At 67.9% G+C, this 20,929-nt stretch overlaps 1 protein-coding gene across 1 annotated transcript; it reads right to left on the bottom strand.

Annotated features, from left to right (window-relative positions):
- Positions 1–842: 842 nt before the first annotated feature.
- On the bottom strand, positions 843–13,868 carry TNK2 (tyrosine kinase non receptor 2). Its single transcript, XM_050902515.1, is given in 17 exon segments — positions 843–1,130; positions 1,243–1,370; positions 1,461–1,556; positions 2,036–2,598; positions 2,601–3,350; positions 3,683–3,727; positions 4,253–4,344; positions 5,876–6,070; positions 9,069–9,163; positions 9,515–9,661; positions 9,750–9,876; positions 9,952–10,229; positions 10,426–10,578; positions 10,668–10,880; positions 12,136–12,206; positions 12,352–12,529; positions 13,776–13,868. Coding segments are annotated over 17 exon segments (3,201 nt in total). The 5' UTR covers positions 13,839–13,868; the 3' UTR covers positions 843–1,123.
- Positions 13,869–20,929: the final 7,061 nt, after the last annotated feature.

Raw genomic sequence — 20,929 nt, 5'->3', positions numbered from 1 at the left:
CTCTGAAGCCACCAGCTCTGGAGCAGAGGGCATTCTGGGGACCAGGTACCACCAATGTCCATGGACCCGGTGGGTTTGGGCACCGAGGTCCTCCTCCACCTGCATGGAGACCCCTTCCTGATGCTGCTGCAAGGCGGCGCCTCCGGGAACCCAGCTAAGGGGCTCTGTCACCCACCTGGGGGAGGGTTAGCACTGCCACCTGGCCTGGGACCCCATGGGACCCACATGCTGTCCCAGCCTCCCACCCTCCCCACCGGCACCTGGCTCTGGTTGCGCGGTGGCATCCGGTTGCACAATGCCCCTCGCGTGGGTGGGGGCGCGACGCAGGTCCTGCCACTCCCTGCCTGGGCATGAGTCAGGCGACGGCCGGGAGCCGAGCCCCGCGGGGCACCGGGGCAAGGGGGGCCCTGCCGTGGGGGGCTCCCCTGCACGGGGGCATCGCCATGGGTAAGCACTGCCTACTCAGAGGGGGCAAAACCGTGCCCGGCCTTCAAGCTTTGGGCCTGGGGGTGGGACAGCATGTCACTAATTCCAGCAGCCCTGGATGGGGAGACCTTTGCACCCCAAAACAGCCTGGGAGCCATCACTGGGGGGTTTTATAGGTGCCCGTGTCATACAGCTCCCTGGGGATCCCCAGCACCTGCTGGGCACCACAGCACACGTGCATCCCCTCCCGGGCACCCTGCACCCCGGCTCCATCCCTGCGGCAGGTCCCGCGGGTCACAGTCCCGGCTGCCTGCAGGGAGGAATGGGCACCCATGGAGCCATGGCCTGTCCCTGTGCGTTGGCAGGGATGAACCTGGGAGATGGCCACAGGCACCCTCCTCTCCATAGAATATTTTTTATATATATAATATATATATATATTAAAATTACATTTCTCTTTACAAAAACAATTCAACAAGGGGCCAGGGGACGGAGCCCATCGCCGAAGCCAGGGCGCAGGCACCCCGGCAATTCCGGGGCGCTGGGCAGGCTCCCTTTCAGAGTGTCCCTGTCCCCCAAGCAGGGGCTCAGTCCAGAGTCCAGCAGCAGGTTGCGTGGGTGGGGGTGGGCACCGGGGGGGTGGCCCCGTGGCGAGATGCCTGCTCCGGATCCGACACAGCCCGCCCCATCCCCGCTGTCACCGCCTGTAAGGAGGGGAGAGGACATGAGCTCAAGAGGGGTGATGGTGCCAGCTGGCCAAGAGCCGCGTAGCATGCAGAACACCCCCCCCCCCCCCAAAAACACCTGTGCCCCTACTTCTGGCGGGCAGTGCTGTAGGGATCAAGGAGGTGGGAGCTGGCCTGGGCCAGGTTCCAGTCAAACATCTCCAGCACCCGGTGGCACTCGACGCGGGACTTCAGCCCCAGGCAGAAGAGCTGCTCCACCTGTAAGGGGACAGGGCACAGCGAGGGGGGTGACAGGGGTGCCACCACTCTCGCGGGAGCTGGGGAGGGGGGGCCGGGGGCGTGTGGTACCTTCAGGTACTGGATGGCCCGTTGGACGCTCCAGCCGTGGTTCTGCAGGGCTGCCTGGCACTCCTCAGTGGTCACGCCGTGCACCGTGTCCTGCACCTGGGGGGAGCTTGTGGTCAGCGCCCGCCACCAACCCCGGGCAGCAAGGAGCCTGTGGCTGGAGCAGGGGGGCACCAGGGCTGTCCCCCACCCCGGCTCTGTCCCCAGGAAGCACCGTCAGCCCAGAGCTGGGGCCATCCTTATCCCTCGGATCTTCAGCCTCTCCTGGGCTCGGGTGCAGACTCCCGGCCACCACAGACCCAGCCTGGAGAGCCCAAGGGGACCACAGTGACAGCCACCTTCCTTCCCCCCTCCTTGGGGCTGTGGGTAGGGCTAATTTGGGTTAAAAGGGCCTGTAATCCCCATTTTGGAGTTACAGTGACACTTACGTCCCACAGCACATCTGGGGACCCCTTGTAGCCAACCCCCTGGGGCTGAACTTGGGGAAACGGAGGCACAGGGTGGGGATGGCTCTTGCCCAAGCGAGCCCATGGCCACCGTGTCCCCTCTTGCTTGCGGATGCCAGGGATGCCGCTTACCAGCCGGATCTTGTCAGCGGGGCGGCAGCCATCCGGCCCATCGTAGACGATCTTCTGGAGGCTGCAGGAGGCTTTCACCAGGCACTTGTTCCCGGGGTTGCTGTTGTTGGAGGAGAAGTTGGCCTTGCAGTCCGGCAGCGGCTGCTGCACCATGGGACGGACGGTGGCTGTGGTGACCAGACGGGATGCCGGCACCTCCTCAGGGCTTTTGGCCTCCTTGAAAAACTTCTCATACTTGTCCAGGTAGGCAGGGCGCTCAGGCAGCAGGTAGTAGTGGGTGCTGCTGACCTTCTGCCCGTCCTTCACGATGGGCAGGATGCAGGGTCCCCTGGAGCAGTCCTTGCCCTGTGCCTGGATGACCTTGGGGGTGGCATATTTGGGGTCAAGGGCGAAGCTCTGCGTGGTGGGCATGGGCTTCCCTGGCGAGGTGGAGAGGCAGGAGCAGAGGGCGGCACGTTGCTGGGGGGAGCCCACCTGCAGAGCCATGGGGCTGGGCGTCCGAGAGGTGGGCTGCGACAGCGGGTCCCGGGGGGGAATCTGGGGTGGCCGGTCTTCCTCGCCCCCGAAGCTGGGGAAAGCTCCCCCGACCAGCGCCCGGGCTCATTGCGGCGTACGGGCCGGGGTGGGATGGGGACACGGGGGGGGATTTGGGGCTTGTCGTCGGCAGGGGCAGCTGGTCCCAGGGGGACATTGAGCCTCTTCATGCACTCCTGCTGCAGCTCCTCGAAGAGCTCGGTGGTCTGCGTCAGGCTGGGCTGCTTGGTCTCCTTGGGGGGCAGGAAGAGGTTGTCCTCCAGCACCAGTCCCCGCTCGCCCTCGTCTACAAAGCCATAGTTGGTCTTGCCCCGCCGGCTCGGGGGGCTGGTGATGGAGCAGACCTCGAAGTCGTCCTCGTCCTGTGCCACGTCGTCGTAGGCAGGCGGTGGGGGCAAGGGGCGGGCATCCCAGTCCACCACCGGTGTGGGGTGCAGGGGCCGGGGTAGAGCCCGTGTGGGGCTCTGCGGTGGGGTCTTGTCCAGCAACGAGAAGGCCTCCATGGCCAGCTTGGCCAACGATGGGGCCGTCAGCTCCCCCACTGGCGACGGGCTACCTTGAGGCACCTCCTCCTCAAAATCGATGAGGGTCACCTCACCGCCTGCCGGTCCCTCGCTCGGCGGCCGGCCAGGTTGCCGCTCGCCCACCTTGGTGCCCGGTACCCGTGCTGACGGCTTGACTGATCGCAGACCCTTCCCTGTGCCTGGCTTCTTCAGGCAGAGCTTCCGGAGACCCCCCGGCAGACCCTCCTCCTCCTCACTGACCGGGTCGTAGCAGGGCTCTAGGAGGGGACAGAGAGGGATGGTGAGGGTCCCAGCACCCATCCCTGGAGTGCAAGGGGGACCACCTACATCCCCAAGCCCCCAGATTACCCCATAGCTTCAGCCACCTTTGCTCCCCCCTTGGGCACAGCGATACACACCAGGACCCCGCGGTCCCCTGGCACCCTGCCCCAGGCTGACCACCCTGCTCCACATCTGTGTCCCCACCACAGATGCCATCACCCATAGGTGCACTGCGGTACCCGGGGGGCAGAGGGGGTGAAAGGAGTTAAGAGAGAAAAGAAGGGGGGCAGGAAGGAGGGAGAGCAGCACCCGAAAAAGCCTGACTTACTGGTGAGCAGGATGGTAGGCTGAGGCGGGCGCGGAGGCGGCTGCCCTGCGGGAGAAGAGAGAGCCCGAGAGGAGGGGAGGCGCGGGGTGAGCGCGCGGAGCAAGCGGTAGCCAGGGTGCTCGTTAGCGGGGTGCATGCTTTGTCGTGTCCCCCGTCACTGGTGGGGTGTGGGGAGGATGCCGGTGGGAAGCCCCCCCAAGGGAAAATTGCAGGTTTAGGGGGGTTGCGGCACACGCACGGCATCTGAGCTCCCTCCCCGTGACGGCTCTGCTCAGATCCCGTGTACCCAGGAGCCCAGCCGTGGGAGGCTGGGATGAGACAAGGGACCCGGACGAAGGGCAGCGGGGCAGAGTCCAGCTGGGCAGAGCCACCGGCCGCCCACACTGCTGGCAGTGGCACATGGCCAGGTGACAATGCGCCCCATCACCCCAGCTCCCCCCAGGTCTGCGAAAAGCAAGTGGCAGCAGAGAGATGGAAAGGAAAGGGTCCAGCCCATCACCCTGGCAGCAGGGCACGGGAACGGGGGCTTCGCGCAGCTGACGGGCAGGGGGAAGGGGAAAAACGGCTCACTTTTAGCCCTGCCTGGAAGCTGAGTGGGTCTGGCAGCGCTCGGGTCCAAACCTAAAATGTCAGGAGGGTCCATGGGATTTCCCAGGTACAGCCTGTGGCGAGAAAGGAGGAAAGCACCTGGGGGTCAGCGGGGGCCACGTGGGACCCCTCACTCCCACACCATGTCCCTCAGGACACCCCACAGCCCCTCCATCACACACCATGCCCCGGCGAGTACTGCCCCCGCAAGTGTCGGGGCACCGCACCCTGGAGGCTTTCAGTGCTACGGCACAGAGCCCGGTGCCATCCCGGTGTCACCCACCCCTCTCCAGCTCCACGTGCATGATCTGCCATACCCAGGGGATTGCAACCAGGGTGCCATGCCCAGGGTACCTGTGCAGGGTGCAGTGCCCGGGACACCCTCCCAGCACCGGGGTGCCACAGTGCAATGCTGCACCCAGGGCACGGCACCCCGGTACGGCACGCTGGTGGGGTGCCGGGAGGTCCGGGCGAGCCGTCGCAAGCCAGGCGCGGTGAGGCAGGGAGCCGGCGGGAGCCGGCACAGCCCGAAGGCCTGGGCGTGTGCTGAGCTCGGTGCGTTCTCAGCGGCCCGGGCGGCACGTACCCAGCGCCCGTGCCCACGCAGCGGGGCGCGGGGAGGCCTGCCGGGGCACGAGCCAGGTCCGCGTGCACGGCGCCTCGGTTCAGCCCTCCAAGGGCCGCCCGCACAGCCTGTGGCACATGGCACCGGGGGTGTGTGTGTGTCAGGCTGGGACCGAGGGCACCGGCAGAGCTGTCCCAGGGCTGGGACGCCGAACAGCGGTGTGGATCACGATCCCAGGGGAGACACAGAGTCTGGAGCAGGAGCTGGCTCTACCCAGCAGGAGCTTTCCAGGCTTTGAAATCCTATCCTGCCCCCCCCAGCCCTCCCACGTCCCCCCAGCCCAGCGCTGGAGGAGACCCCCCATGCCCCTGCGCCGAGACAAGGCGCCCCTGCCCACCACCCCACCCCTCCGTGCCCAGCACCCACGCTGGCACAGCCAGTCCCACCTGGCAGGGGGACATGGGGTGCCCTGGGGTGCAGGCACCCGACCCCCCCCCCCTCCCCATCGCACACCAGCCAGGGTCTCTCTTAATGGAGCATGGGGCAAAAAGAGCATTTTGGTGGACTTTTTTCATATTTTGCTTTTTAAGAGGATTCATGCTGTTAAAAGTGTGGGGCCCAGCTGCACCCCTGCCATGGCTCCCCTCCACGCAGGCGCTGAAAGGTGCGGGTTTAGCAGCCCTGGAACACCCTAAAAGCGTTGGGGTAATGTGGCCACCTCCAGGGTGGTGCTTACTGATGTCCCCCCACCCCAGGACAGCCATGAGGAGCTGCGGGGCTGGGAGAAGGTGCTCCCTCCCAGGACAGGCCCCCCACAAGCACAGCAGCCCCCCACATCCCTGACCCCATTAGTAAGAAGAGGCGAGGGAGTTAGTCCAGCCGCAAGGATCCTACCCGGAGCCACCGTCCCCAGTACAGCGGAGGGGAAGAGATGCTTGAAGGGGGGGCGCAGCCAAGCCGCGGCTTGCTCCCGTGCCCAGCGGGCAGCAGGGAAGGCAGGGAGCAGGCAGGAGATGCAGAGAAGACAAAAAGTTTCTTACTCATCAATTTTATCGGGAAACCCCCAGCAGTGCTGCGGGTTGGTGTCTCCATGGCCTGTGTGGATGAAGCTGTTTTTAAGCGGCTGGCTGATGTCGTGGGCCGACAGCCCCGCCACCGAGGTCACTGTGTTTCGTGGGAACTGGCCCACTTTTAGGGTCCGCTTATTCTGACCCCGCCACCAGTAATTCTCAGCCCTAAGGAATAAAAAGGACCTCGTTACTGATGAGGGGATGGGAGGGGGACATGCGCCTGCCCCAGTGATGGGGAGGAGGCGAGGTGACTCGCCCAAGGCCACGCAGGCAGGCGGTGACACAACTAGGAGGGGAACCCAGGCGCCCAGGATCCCAATCCTATGCCCGCAGTGTGCTCTGCCTCCCACCCTGCGTGGCTCCTGCACGGGGAGGTGCTGGGGATGTGGGTGGTGGGGAACAAAGCTCCCCATTTGCACCCGAAAAGATGTGCCCCTTCCTCCTCCTCCCAGCTGCCCCAAATTATGCAGGAGCCTTGGCGTGATGCCTGCACCAAGCTGCTCACTGCTGGTCCCCCTGTGCCCCATGCAGTCAGGGACTGCACAAGGGACGTGCACAGGGTCTGCTGATGAACCCTCAAATATCCCAGTCCTGCAGGGGAAACTGGGGGGGCCACGGTGGGGGACAGGGGGCTGGGGGGTCTCCCTCATTCCCTTCCTGTGTTATTGGCGAGCCCCGTGCAGGCTAGCATGGGCAGGAGGAGATGGGCAGGCAGGCTGGGGGACTCAAGCTGCAAAGCCTCCTGAGGCTATGTGAGTATGGTGGCCAGGGTGCTGGTCCCCCAGAGAGCCCGGCATGCCCCAGGAGACAGCCAGGAAATGCCTGCCTGCCCCAAGATGCGGCCACCTCCAGGGTCGGACAGGGTGGTCACCCAGCCCAGGTGGACCGGGGCAGGGGGCGGATAGGGACAGGTAGGATGCAGGGAAAGGCATCCCAAGCGGTGTCCCCCGCCCAGCCTGAGCCAAATCAATGGGGGGGGGGGGGGGGGGGGCTCCGACCCTAAACCGCACCCCCTCCCGCCCCCGGCTCCCTCCACATCCCCCTCCTCCCTGCCTGCTGGGGCCCCCCACGCTCCCCGCGGGCACCGGGCAGGGGGTGGCGGGTGGTGTGTGGTGCCAGCCCGGCGAGGCTGGCACGGGCCCCACGGTTTCCTGGAGTCACCTGTGAGTCACCCCCGGCCACCAGCTCAGCCCTTTTCCTGTTTACCTTCCCCGCTCGCCGCCAGCCAGCCGCCTTACTCAGCGCCGGGACCCCTCGGCGAGGCCGCGGCAGAGCCCAGCCGGCACCGGGCATCCTCCCTCACCCGCGGTGGACCGGGGAGGGCGGGGGGGGGGAGACGGTTCCCCTCCCCGGAGGTCCCCTCCGCCCGCCCTCCCTGCGCCCCGACACCGCCGCATCCCGCTGGAGAGATGCTGCGGCTGGGCCGGCCCCTCCACTCCCCGCCTCGTCCCACCGGATCCGGGCTCGGACCCCCGGCACAAACCGGCTCCGGCTCTGCCCTGGCTTCCCCCGAAAGCCCCCTCCCGCGGCCGGCTGGGTCCCCGGGGGGCTTTCAGGTAGGTCCCTGCCCCTGCCCACACACACGTACGCACGCCCGGCGCCCGCCGAACGACAGGCAGGGGCTTGAAAAGGGGTGGGGGGTGTTTACGGTGCCCCGGGCGGCCTCGGCGGGGCCGGATGCGGCCCCCGGGAGGAGCCCCCCCTCGCCAGCCCTCCCCTCCCTGCCCGGGCACCCCCGCCGGCAGCGCGGTGGGGGGCAGCCGCCCCGGGAGAAACTGAGGCACGGGGAGGGGGCTCCCCTCCGAACCTTTCGGGAGCACCGGCAGCCGCTGGGGCCCCTGCCACCCCCTGGCTGCAGAGCCCACCCCGCCTGCCCAGACCCAGCACCCCCAAAACGTGCCCACCGAGGACCGGCGTCCCCCGGGGAAACTGAGGCAGGGGAGGCTGCGCCCCGGCTCCACCGCGTTCCCGGCCCTCCCCGACCCATCGGCACCCCTCAGCGCCGCAACGTCCCCCCCATCCCACTCCCGCCACCCTCCCGCTCCGTTCCCCCCCCGCCGTGGTTCACCTGGGGCCGGCGGCGGGGCGGGGGGCGCGGGAGAGGGACCCCCAGCCCGGCCGTGATGCGGCGGCGGGGACGATGTAGGCGCACTGGCGCGGCCGCGCCGCCCTCCGCCGCTCCTTCCCTCCCTCCCTCCCTCCGCCGACGCCGCTTCCCTTCCCCTCCCTTCCCTTCCCTTCCCCTCCCCTCCCCTCCCTGCAATTAAACCGCCAGACCCTGGGCAAGAGTCATCCCTGGCGGCGGCGGGCAGGGAGAAAGCCGGTCCCTGCAGACACACAAATCCGGCCTGATTCACCTCCCGGCCGTGACTAACCGCGGGGAGCCGGCCCCGGGAGGGGACGAGGGAAGGGGGGAAGGACAGAGCCTTCCTCCTCTTCATCCCCCCGGGGCTGGGGGGGCCGGCCTCCCGTGTGCCTGCGGGGCAAAGGGACACTGAGCTCCTTTGGCGGGGTCCCCGCTGTCCCTGAGCTGGAGGGGAACGGGCACGTCCTGGGATGGGGATGCAGGGACCAAAGGTCCCCTCAGTCCGCAGGTCCCCAGGGCGGCGGAGGGGGGTGGCTGTGCCCCGGCGTGGCCAGCAGGAACTGAGGAGTGAAGCCCACGGCGCAAGGGGTGACAGGTCATGCCACCATGGTACCGAGCCCCCCAGTGCCTCTCCCGGCCCAGTGACAGCAGCAGGTCCCCATCGCTATCAGCGGGGAGCGGCCCTGGGGCACGCGGCTTCCCGGGGTAAACCCACAGGCACAGTGGGGTGAGTCAGTGGGGGCAGGCAGCGTGGGCAGGGCTGCGCTGCCCGCAGGCACGGCCGTGCCCCCCCCCCACCGGGGTGGCCCCATGGCACTGTGCTGCCTGGGGATTGCACACCTCCCAAGGGAGCCAGGGCAGCTCTGCCCGCCTGTGGGGTATGCAGCCAGGTGTTCGGGGGGGGGGGGGGGGGGGGGGGCAGAACCCCCCCCCCCCATCCCTGCTCCCCACAGCTCTGCCAGTGCCCACAGTCTCCCCATTCCTGGGGTCCCCTGTCCCCACGCAGGCTGGCAGCCCTGAAGGTGGCAGCTGGACCATGACCCCCATGCAATACCTGCCACCCCTCCCGTGCAGTACCTGCCCTCGATGACTGTGATGATGTCGTTCATCTGGATGTGCAGCTTGTCAGGCTCCTCGAAGTCCTGCAGCGCCCTCATGTCCGTGGGCTGGGCCTGGGGGAGAGAGGGGTGAGGACACGGGACACAACCCCCCACATCCATCCCTGCCCCATTTTGAGGCCAGACCAAGGCCCACGCAGGGCAGGGGAGCCCCAAAAATGGGCAAGAGACAGCATCACCACTCCCAGCCCCTCCTCAGCTGTGACATCCCTGGGGTAGGTGAGGACAAGGTGGCACCCAAGGTCCTCCTGCTGTGACCACGTCACTGCCCACCACCTCCCAGCCTGCAGGGCTGCCTGGCCTGAGCCCCCTCCCACCTCAGCAATACCCTTAACTCTGCCCACATTCGAGCAGAGCTGGTGGGAGGGGGTGTCAGGGCCCCTGTCCCCCTCCCTGCTCACCCACCTCCACCAAGAAGTCCCGCAGGGCCACGAAGGTGGGTCGGTCCTCGGGCTTGTGCGCCCAGCACTGCAGCATGACATTGTAGATGTCCTGGGGACAGTCCTCTGGCCGCGGCAGCCGCTCGCCCTCCTTGTCTATCTTGTGCAGGATCTGCAGGGCAGGGGGGGCCGTCAGGGGGTCCCAGGTCCCCCCCAGCACTGCTGGGGCGAGGCGGGGCAGGTCCCTGCTGTGCACCCACCTGGCTGCCGTTGAGGCCGATCCAAGGCTCCTGCCCGTAGGTGAACATCTCCCAGAGGGTCACCCCGAACATCCAGGTGTCGCTGGCATGGGAGAACGTGCGCGTCTTCAGGCTCTCTGGAGCACACCTACGCAGGGAAGGATGTGAGCATCAGGAGGTTGTGGGTGCTGCACCCCCAGGTCTCCCCCTCCCCAGGGCTCACCAGGCAAATGGGACCTTGCGATGCTCCTGCATCACATAGTGGTCGTCATTTTTGGGCAGGGCCCGCATCAGCCCAAAGTCCCCGATCTTGACCAGCTCGTTGGAGGCCAGCAGGATGTTGCGGGCGGCCAGGTCACGGTGGATGAAGCGCTTGGACTCCAGGTAGGCCATGCCCTTGGCCACCTGGATGGCATACTGGCAGAGGGTGGAGATGAGGAAATGGCCCTGGTTCTTCCGCAGGCGGTCCAGGAGGGAGCCCAGTGGGGCCAGCTCTGTCACCTGGGCCATGAGGAGGCGATAGCAGGTCAGTCAGGCCAAGGGCACCCTGGTTGGGCTGGTTTCCAGCCTTCTTGTGCCCCACTGGGGATGCCAGCAGAGGACTTGGGGTACGGACCCAGCCTGGCTTTGCTCACCCCATCATGCGGGTCCCCCCACGGGGCAGCATCAGGGTCAGCCCTGTCCCCCCGCCACTCACCATCTTCATGGGGTGGGAGAGCACCACGCCATAGAGGCGGATGAGGTTCCTGTGGTCCAGGGAGTGCATGGCGTTCACCTCCCGGATGAAGTCGTCCAGTGCCTCCGGCTGGCTCAGCACGTCCGTCTTGAGGCACTTCACCGCCACATTCAGCTACGGCCAAAGCAGGGATGAGCCCCGAAGCATCTTTCCCCCAGGTGGTCCCACTGCCCGGCTCCCCCCCACCATGAGCAGCCCCTCACCGTCTTGCCGGCGGGTGTGCACCACTCGCCGCGACGCACGACGCCGAAGGAGCCGTCGCCCAGCTTCTCGAAGAGCGAGAGGTCCCGCTCCCGCACGAGGCAGGTGAGGGAGTGCTGACCCCCAGCTTCGGGGGGCGGTGGTGTGGGGGGCTTGCGGAAGGTGCTCTGGGGCTGGGGCGGCAGCTCTGACTCTGGGCGCTTCCCACTGAACACCTGTGGGACATGGAGGCAGGTGAGATGCAGGCATGGAGATGCCCCAAGCCGTTGGGTCTGTGAGTGAGCAGTGCGAGGATGACCCTCTGCCTGAGCTGTACACTCTGGAACCTAATAATGACCCCTAACTAGTGATTACCCAAGGCAGGCTGGCTGTGGGAGCAGGCTCTGCTCCTCCAGCTGCCTGCACACTGAGCTGCGATTCGTGTCGAGGAAAGGGGTTGTGCCTCTTACAGCAGCCCTGCAGAGGCTCCCCAGCAGCCCCAGCAAACCGGGCCGGTAGCCAGAGGGCCCTGGGCACTCCTTGGCCAGGCTGCGGCCACACGATGTGCCTGGGCATGAAGCCAAGAGAAACCTCCAGCTTGGGCCAAGTGTGGTGACACATCCCTGTAGCGACGTGGGCCTTGCAATATGCACTGCCACCACTGCCAGCCCAGAGGGGACACGGACGGGCTCTCCCTCCCTCTCCCCCAGCTGGGACCGACAATGTGCCCCACGGGACTGGGTCCATCCCAGCCTCGGCAGTCAGGACCTGTGTGGGGTGCGTGGGGGCTGGGCCCGGCATGTGGCTGGGGTGGGAGGTGGCATTTCTGTGCCTGGTGTGAGGCTGAGTAGCCTTCTATTAAAAGCCCATCCCGTCCCTGTCCCGGCCCAGATGAGTCACGCAGGGGAGAGGCCACAACCCAGCGCCCAGCTGGCAAGCACCCTGCTCTTTTGGGGGTGCAAGGTGCCGGGGGGTGTCAGGGTGGCAGCAGCACCAGCTTTGGATGGGATGGCATCAGGGTCATACATGAGCATCCCAAGGTCCCCTGCCCCGGTGTGCCCCCAGTCTGCAGGCACAAGGCTGTGCCCCCTCACCACAAGGCAGCGGGGTGGGCAGGGGGCCGGGCAGCGCTGCTGCCCACAGAGCTGGCTGGGGCGAGATGCACAGGCTCTGTGGCTTGTTAGCTGCAAACGAGTTTCCTGGCAAAGAGGGCAAATAACACGAGGGGAATGAATTTCCCAAGTGCCAGGGCGGCAGGGCCGTCCTTCGCTGGGAAGTGACCCAGGAGCCCACGTGGGACCGGGGCGCACGCTGGCCGGGCCACGCCGCAGACAGGGCAGGTGTGGCAGGGGCTTCTGCCCATCTCCCTGCCAGCCCCCAAGGACCGGTGGCATGGAGAGAGCCAGGCACTGGCGAAGAGCATGGGAAGAGGTCCAGCTCCTCCTGCCTGCCTCAGTTTCCCTGCCACACCTGTCCCTCTCCCATCCCTACCTTGCTCATCCAGGATTTCCGCTTGCACATGGCTTTCCTCCGCTTCACTGCCTCCCACAGCCGCCGCTGGCCTGCAGGACACAGTGACTGTCACTGACCCAGCACAGGGTGGGGGTCCCCTCCAGCCCCATGGACCGCATGCTCCTCTGGGCTCCCCAAAAGATGCTGCGCAGCCAGACAGGGGTACGGGGGGAGGTTTGGGGGGGACGTACGCACCGGGGCGTCCCATGCCGATCTTCTCCAGATCCTCATTTTTTACGTACTCGAAGTGGGAGAGGCGGGTGACGTTGAGCTCGTCCCGGATGCGCAGGAAGTACTGCTGCAGCTGCAGCTCGGTGAGCAGCTCCAGCAGCCAGTCCGTGCCCTCCTCTGCCTGCATGCTACAGCTCAGCCTCTGCCGGGACACCGCACCAGGTTAGGGGGAACCCTGCGCTGCTCTCCTCTGCCCCGTCACCCCTGGTGGAGTCACCTGGAGGGGCTGAGAGCCAAGGCTGGCGTTCTGCCTGGGTAGGGTGTGAGGGATGCTTGCGGGACTCATCTCCTGAGCCTGCCCCCACCTCCCCGGGGGGAGGCCAGGAGAGGCACCCCATCAGCAGGATCCCCATGGATGGGCAGGGACCCCCGCTCTGCCCCGTTGTGCCCACAGAAACACCAGCCCATCCCTCCGCTCCGGCACAGGCTGTCCCCAGGCAGCGGTGCCAGGGACACAGGAGGGGGCACAGCCTCAGGGAATGGGATGGATGTGCCCGGCAGTGGTCCCCAGCTGAGGGGCGCCCCACAGTCTGGCACTGCGCCTGCACAGGGGGTACCCCACACCTGGCACCGTGCCTGCCAGGCTCCCTTTGCCCAGCTAGAGAGGCTGACCAGGGAGGGGACAGCTGTCCCCAGCAGGGACAGCCACCTTGGCACTGCCTCTCAGCCCCCTGGCATCCCTGCACACCCGGCTGGGCTGCGGCACAGACCCATGGCGGGCATCCTCTGCCATGGCTGGTGGCACCTCACCAGGCAGCCACAGGGAGCGGGCAGACAGGGACATCAGAGCCTCTGGCAGGTCCTGGTGCCCCGGGGTTGAGGCACAGGGCACCCCAGCACTGCCAGTGTCACCCCCCCTAGCCATGCCAGGGCACGGGGAGGGAGGGGATGGGGCGAGGTCTCACCCACGGTTCCCCATGCCGCCCCTAAACACGTCCCCTGCTGCTCTCCATCCCTGCCTGCTGTCCCGGCTCTCCCCCTGCTTTCATCGCCATCTTTCCGGGAAGGGACACAGCTCTGCCTCCTGCTGCCGAGAGCCAGAGAGAAGGTGGGACCCCCGCGTCCCATCCCCACAGCAGGGCAGCCCCCTCCATCCTCTCCTCTCCCCTGGGAGATGACGTGGCCCCCGGCATCTTCGCCCCCCGCGCTCGGGTCCCTCGGCCGCGTCACCGCAATTACAGCCCTTGGCACTGGGCTAAAAATACAGCGGGTGTGGCAAGCAGCTGGGCACGGGGGCGCATGGGGGCACGCGGGGCGAAAGCAGCCGCCGGCCTTCGGCATATGCCCGCGGCTGGCTGGGCACGGCCAGTCCCCTGCCCACAGGCCATGGGGACAGGGCCGGGTGACGGCCGGCGTAGGGTCTGCCCGGGGCGGGGGTCAGCACTTACTCGGTAGAGGCGGAAGCGGGTGAGGAAGGGGAAGGATCGGCGCAAAGCCTGGAAGCGTCGCATCCTGCCTGGCTGCCCGCCGCCGGCCCCTGGCACTGCCGATGTCCCTTCCCTGGCGCCGGCGTCCCACGGCAGAGCCCGCTCAGTGCAGCCGAGGCGCCCACAGCCCCGTCAGCTTGGCTATAGAGATGCCCCCCGGGCTCAGCTGCCCCATATATCCCCCCCGGAGCGGACAGGGGGGCTCGGGGTGTCCGTCGGCCGGACGCAGGCTGTGGCTCTCCCCCTCCTTCCGTCCGGCTCTCGATCTTCCCGGCCGGCCCTCCCCTTCCCCAACGCAACGGGGCCGGGGCGGGGGGTGGCAGCAGGCAGGGGGTCACCCCCCCCCTGGCTGGAGCCGCTTCCTGGGGACCTCCGGCCGGCAGCGGGGTTCGGTCCCGGCCGGCTGCCCGCGCAGCGCTCCCCGGGAGGGGTTATTTTCGGCTGGGGCTGGGACGAGCGCCCAGGGGGCCGGGCTCCCATCAATGTGCTGCTTTCTCCCTTGTTCGGCGGGCGCCAGCAGCTGGGAGCCTGGACCCTCGCTCCCATTTCCATGGAAACTCGCCCCGGCCTTGGGAAACACTCCCGGGCCTCAGTTTCCCCCTCAGGAAGCGGGGAGAGAGGGAGGGAGAGCAGACATCCGGCTCTCCGCTCCCCAACCGAGGCCGCAGGCACGACGCCAGGGCGATGGGCACTGCGGGGGGAGCTTCTGGCTTGGCAAACATATCCGCTGCCCAGCTGCCAGACCCCACGGGGCTCTGCCGTGGGGTGCCACCAGCACCCTGAGGCTTGTTCCCCTTCCCTGGCGGGGCTGGCACCCAACCCCAGCGCTGCTGTCCGCCTGCGGGCTCCCCAGGGAGAACAGCTGGCCATGCCGGCAGCTGCGGCGTGAGAGAGCAAAGACCCGTCGCAACCTCTTGCTGCGGCCCCCGCCTGCCTGGCCCCCCCAAACCGCAGCCACCGCTGTGCCAGGGGGCAGCTGGGAGGGGGTTAAGTGCATCCCCAGGCGCAGAGGAGCCTCCGCTGCGGCTTCCACCACCGGGATCCCGGCTGGCACCCGGCGGCACAGGCACCCGGCACAACAAGCCCATTGACTGGGGACACCCGGGCACGGTGCCCTCGGCACCAACCTCTGCCACGCGCCAGCTCCCCCCTCCCTGGCCCAGGGGACACCGGGGACATGGGGGGTTCCCTGCCCTGCCACGGTGCATCACCCTCATCACCTGGTACTGGCACCCACTGGGGCTGGTGTGCTGCCTCCTGTGCCCCCGAAACCTGGGTGAGGCTGCCCAGTTCAGCGCCTGCACTGGGAGTACTGGTATCCAAAAGGGAGTGGGGACACCCAGCCTTGCCCACTGTGCCGGGGGGAGGCTCTGTGCCTCAGTTTCCCTCTCTGTGATAGGCCCGCGGACACAGGGGGTAACACCACAACCTCGGCTCTGAGATGGGCAAGCAGAGCCCTGCCAGGGAACCCCCATCCTGGGGGGGGTCACAGATGCCCATCCAGCCCACACAACCCGGCAGGCGGCAAAGACCCCTGGCGCAGGTGCCGCTCGGCCCTCTGTGCCCTGCACACACGCCATGCCGTGCACACCCACCCCTGCAGCCCCAGGGATGCACCCTACGTGCACCCAGGCTCATGCACGGGCAGTGACGACTCTCACGTGCACCCTGGGACCACACAGGCGCAACCCCCGGCACCCCGCGCGCCTCCCGCCACCTGCACAACCGCAGCCACCCCCCCACGCACGCGTCACCTCCGTGCACCCCCCCCAGCTACCGCCCTGCCCGGCCACACGTGCACAAACACACCGGCGCCGCACAGCCGGCGGCAGCGCACCGGCCCGCTCCCCCGCCTCCGCCTGACGCACACCTGGAGCTGCCTGCACCCCTGCGCACCCACGGGTGCCCGCCCCTGGCGTTGCACGCTCCTTGCCTCCACGCTCACCCGCCATCACGCACGGCCACGCACATCTGCCCGAGCTGGCACATGGGTGGCCAAATCCCCCTCCAATTACTCCTACCCACAACGACACCCCAACACCGGCCCTAGACCCCAAGGCAGCTGCACCCTCCACATGTACCTACACGCTCCCTACCTGCCCCCCCACCCACCCCCAACACTCCCATTCACAGCTTGACACCCCCTCAGTGTCCCCCCCTACATGCGGATGGCAGCCTGCAAGGGCCACCATCCTGTGCCGGGCACTGTGTCCCCCACCGAGCTGTGCCAGGCCTGGCCGAGCCATGCTGCCGCACACTGTTCCCCTGTGCCTCAGTTTCCCCAGCAAGAAGGAACAGGCAGCCCCACTCCTGTGGGTCTGGATGGGAGCACAGCCGTGTAGGTGGGTGCTGTCCCCACGCCACCTACGCCAGATGCCACGGCGTACTGTGAGTGCCAGAGAGGGGAGATGCCATGCAGGGGCCCCCCCAGCCGCATGCCAGCCACCGACCTGCGCCCCACAGCAGGACCCTGCCCCTCTTGGGGACGTCCAGTCCGGCTGGGTGCCCCTCGCCACTGCCCCCCCCGCCGGCTCTCCCCACACTGACCCGCCGGCATGGCATGCCCGGGGCGATGTCCTGCCGGGGGGACGGCATGGGGTGCCCGCTGCCCGGCCGCAGGGCCCGCTGCCCGGTGCTGTCCGAGAAGCTGTGGGGCAGGGAGCCAAGCATCTCCTCCTCCTCCTCGGCGCTGCTCAGGCGCTGGTAGTCGCATCTCTCGCCCATGGCCGGGGCGGCGGTGGCGGCTGCAGCGTGGCGACGAGCGAGGGGCTCTGCGGAGACGCCCGCGCCTGCCTGGGGGTGGTGAGGGCTGGAGCCAGGCTCAGGATCACATGGCAGAAAGTTGCTGCAGTTCCGGAAAACAGCGAGAGGGTGAAGGTGACCGTGACGGTGATGGAGGGGAGGGAGGGATGGAAGGATGCAGAGGAGACGGGGAAAAGAGAAGGAGGGGCAGCCCCTTGAGCGCCTGTCCTCACCCCAATCCCAGCCTGGCACCGCTGTCTTCCTCCTGGCTCAGCAGCCCAACTGCCTGCCTGCTGTCCCCGCTCCGGCACCCGAGCGGAGAGGCGGTGGCATCACTGCCAGCCCCAGCGCCACGCTCGCAGCCTCCTTCTCCCCCCACCCCGGCACGGTGCAGCCCGCCAGCAGGGATGCGGTGCAGGCAGCCGGGTGGAGGAGGAGGAGGATGAGGGGGGAAGCATTGTCCAGCAGCCAGGGCTCTGTGGCAAGCAGGGTGGGTGAGGAGGCACTGCACCCCCCCTCCTGGGCACCTGCGGAGGGGTGGGGAGGGCTCCGGGGCTGGCAGCATCCCTCCCGCTTCCCTGCGCCGGCAGAGGGGGATGGGATGTGCCGGGAAGATGGCTGCTCCGCAGCAACCCGGCAGCGTTGGCGCAAGCACGACAGGGCCGGGAGAGCAGCCAGGCCCCGGCAGGCACTGCCGGGATGGTGGCCTGGGGGGCACGCCAGGAGGACTCCTCCCAGGGTCAGTCCTCTCCCCTCACCCCCTCGCAGGGAGCTGGGGGACTCCCAGAACTCTGCCAGGCGCTGCACCAGGCACAGCCCCTAGCAGGGGCAGGTGGCACTGGGAAGCCGCCATCCCCCCCCGGATGGAGAATCCCCCACCTGCACATCGGGACTGACCCGTACCCCAACACCGCCCGGCCGCAGCCCCTCTCTGAGCCCCCTGGGCCAGAACTGCAAGCAGGCTGAAACCAGAGGGGGCCCCTGCAGCCCCCCCACAGTCCCCTGGGACCTGCCTGTCCTTTGGGGCATGGCACAGCCCCAGAGACCAATTTGCTCTTCATGCCAATGCCACGGGGGCACGATGCCCCGTCCTGACTCCTAGAAGCGCCCCCACAACCCCCTTGATGCTCCCCCCCCTCCCTGCCACCCCCCCCCCCAATCCCCCAAGACCCTGGCATAGCTAGAGGAGTGACACCAGGCTGTCACCATGCCAGGGCAGGGGGCACGAGCCCATCCTGCACCACCCCCCCCCCCACCCCCCCCCCCGCGGAGAAACACCCCCAATCCCAGGGGGCACCCACCCCAGCTTGGGGGGCTGGGGGGGGCCAGGCGGGGGCAGCCCCTCGGTGGCTCCTCCTGCAATACCATGGAGGTGAGCTCAGCCGCGGAGCCGAGGCGGGCTGAGCCCGCGGCGTGGGAGCAGCGAGCCGCCCCCGCGCGCGGCCCGCCGGCGTCACCGTGCTGGCACGCCGCGGGCCGGTGACTGATGCACGTGCTATGCCACCTTCCCTCCAGCCCCAGCTGCCCCGTGCTGCCCCGAAACCCTCACCAGCCTGCCCAGCAAGAGCGATGCTGCGGGGTCCCCAAGCCGACAGGGGACAACCCCTGTCCCCACAGCCCTGGGCACGGATTTGGGTCACCTCCCAATGCATTAGGTCCTCCTGGCCTGCCCAGGCTCAGCTGAAACCCAAACGACAAAGTCCCTGCAAGAGGATGGATGGCATGGTGCCATGCCACCCCTGACCCACCTGCCTCCAATTCCCACCCTGGGGGGACTCCCACCACAATGACAGCCGCCGGATGGGGTGTGCTGTCCCCTGCCCTCCAGGGCAGCAACAGTCACAGTGACCACAGGGTGTCCCTCCCCTCCATGGGAACACCGGACCTCCCCAGCCCTCTTGGACACCACGCTTGGCCCCGCATTCCTTCCAGCATCCCTGGGGACGGGGGCTGCAGCATCCCCCGTGCCCTGCGTCCACCACCCCGCACAGAGGACCCCGGAAAGCGGCGGGTCCCCAAAACAAGCTCCCAGAGGGGGACGAGGTCCCCCACTCACCTCCGGCACATCACCCGCTCACTGTCAGAGCCTGTCTGCCACCTTCCTGGCGGCCATGTCACCTGGAAGTGATCTCACCAGCTGCGGCGGCAGCAGGGCGGCCGCAGCAGCACCCCAGGCTGGCTCGCTCAGCCCTGGCGGGGCCCCGGGGGCGGCCCCAAATTGTGGTGACACACTCCCCGGCCGGCCGCCATGGCGCAGGCGTGCGGGCATGCACATACCCACGCATACAAACGCACCCTGCTCCCACCAGAGACCGGGCTGCTGGCTGCATCCTGCCCACCCCCGGGATGCTGCTACCACCCGGCTCCCTGGGGACCGTCTCCAGCCCCTCGCTAGATTGCGCCACCCCAGGCCCCCCCGCGGCACCCCGTACCGGTGAGTGTTTTGCCTCCCTCGGTGCTGGCACCTGATGCTGCTTGCTCGGCCGGCTCGGGCAAGCAGGAGGTCTTGGGGGTCCAGCACGGAGGGCTGGTGACCCCTGCGGCGGGGGTGGCCGGGGAGGCCGGGGTGCCAGGTTCCCCCTCGCTGCTGTCTCCGGGCTCCTAGAGCCTGGCCCCATGGCCTGATCCTGCCTGCCGGCACTGAGCATTCCCCACTCTGAGCCCCTGCCTGCAGCAGCAGCCGCCCAAGGAGGAGATGCAGCTGAGTGGGGGGGCCCCCCCCACCCTGACAGAGCCCGGTGCAACCCCAATCCCCTCCCTAAGCCTCTTTCCTCCACTAAATCCCCTCCGCAGGTCGAGCCAGGGCGGGCTGAGCCTGTCTTCTGCCTCCTGGCTCCACGGCGCGGGTAGGGGACAGGCAGGAATTGCCAACCCTGTAGCTGATCCCCACCTCGGCCCCGAGGTCTCCCACCAAGGCAGGGACACAGCGCGGTGTTTTGGGGGACAAGCAGGCAAAGCAACACCCCCCGGCGCCCACAGCACCCTGCCCACACCGCCTGCCTTCGGCTCTGTGCCCGCAGGCAGTGCCACGGAGCGGGAGAGGGCAGCGGGCTTGGCATCACCAAGCCTTGGCGTCACTGCCCCCGGGGACGCTGCCACCCTGCCCCAGTGCAAGGCTGGTTTGTGCCCGCTGGCCCCGGCGCTCGTCTCACCTGGGCCGCGGTGGCGGCGCTGCGGGGGTCCCTCGGCAGTGCCAGCCCCAGTGTCGCAGCAAGCTGGGTGGTGTGCGAGGGGGCACGGCATCAGGGCTCAGCCATGGGGCTGGCAGGGCTGCAATGACACCGGCCGTGGAGTCCCTCTGGGGCGAAGTGGGAAGGAGAGGTCAGGATGGGGCCCCCAGCCCGGCACCCCGCATCTGCCCACCCTGGACCCTCCAGACCCCTTGGGAGCTAAGGGCTGGGAGCGTCTCCCCACACCCAGGGCACCCCCTGCCCTGCCCAGGCAGCTGAAAAAGCTTTTGTGGAGCTGCCCCCCCACCTCCCTGGAGCACGGGTGGCCATTGCCCCCGGTCCTGCCAGGGAAGGGGGACACCAGCACGCGCCCTGAGCTCTGGGTCCAACTGGCCCCTCTGCCCTAGGGGTGCTGCCAGCGGTACCCCCATCCCTCGGGGTGGGCTGCACTTAGCATGAAATGAGTTTGCCAGGTCTCAGGCCAGATAGGCACAAAGCCATGTCCATGCCGCAGCATCTCCCCTCTGTGCTGGGAGCAGGAGAGGTGGGACCCCTGGAGGTGGGGGGGGCAAAAGCTAAACCGCCCCACTTCCCCAGCACCAGAGCAGAGCAGCACCCTGGCCAGACCATCCAGCATCTGCTGGTCATTAGCACTAATGACAGCAGCCTAATTAGCCAGGCTGCGGCATGGGCAGTGCCACCTCTGGAGCCGCTCAGCAGAGGGCTGGAGCAAGACTTTCTCCTTAAAGCCTTCCTGTCCCATTGGGGGCTGTGTGTGGGGCAGAGCCCCCTCCTGCTCCCCAAACCCCACACGAGTGGGTAATGCCCCCCAGTATGCTTTGCCCCAGCCGGCTACCATCCCTCGTGGGCATGATTGGAGTCAAAACCCCAGTGCTCCAGGGTCAGGACAGGGCCTCTCAGGAGGAAAATGAGGCACAGAGCGAGGTCTGGTCTGCAGGGTGGCTGGGACAGGGCTCGGCTACAAGCCCACAGCAGTTCCTGGTCCCGCGGGGGGCTGCTCCTCTGCCCACGAAGGCCCCCCATGCCCGGGGGGAGGCTCAGTCATGGCGGGACAGCAGGCTGGCAGCTGCCGGAGGAGGAGGAGGAAGGCATCGCCAGCTCCCCCAGCCATACCCACAATACCCTACCGGCAGGGCTGGCCCACACCCTGCACTAACGAATACTGGACTAACAAATACCGGG

This window comes from Gymnogyps californianus, chromosome 10 (genome assembly GCF_018139145.2).
Source record: "Gymnogyps californianus isolate 813 chromosome 10, ASM1813914v2, whole genome shotgun sequence".
NCBI classification, from domain to species: Eukaryota; Metazoa; Chordata; class Aves; order Accipitriformes; family Cathartidae; genus Gymnogyps; species Gymnogyps californianus.
This window is presented reverse-complemented; position numbering and strand designations above follow the sequence as displayed.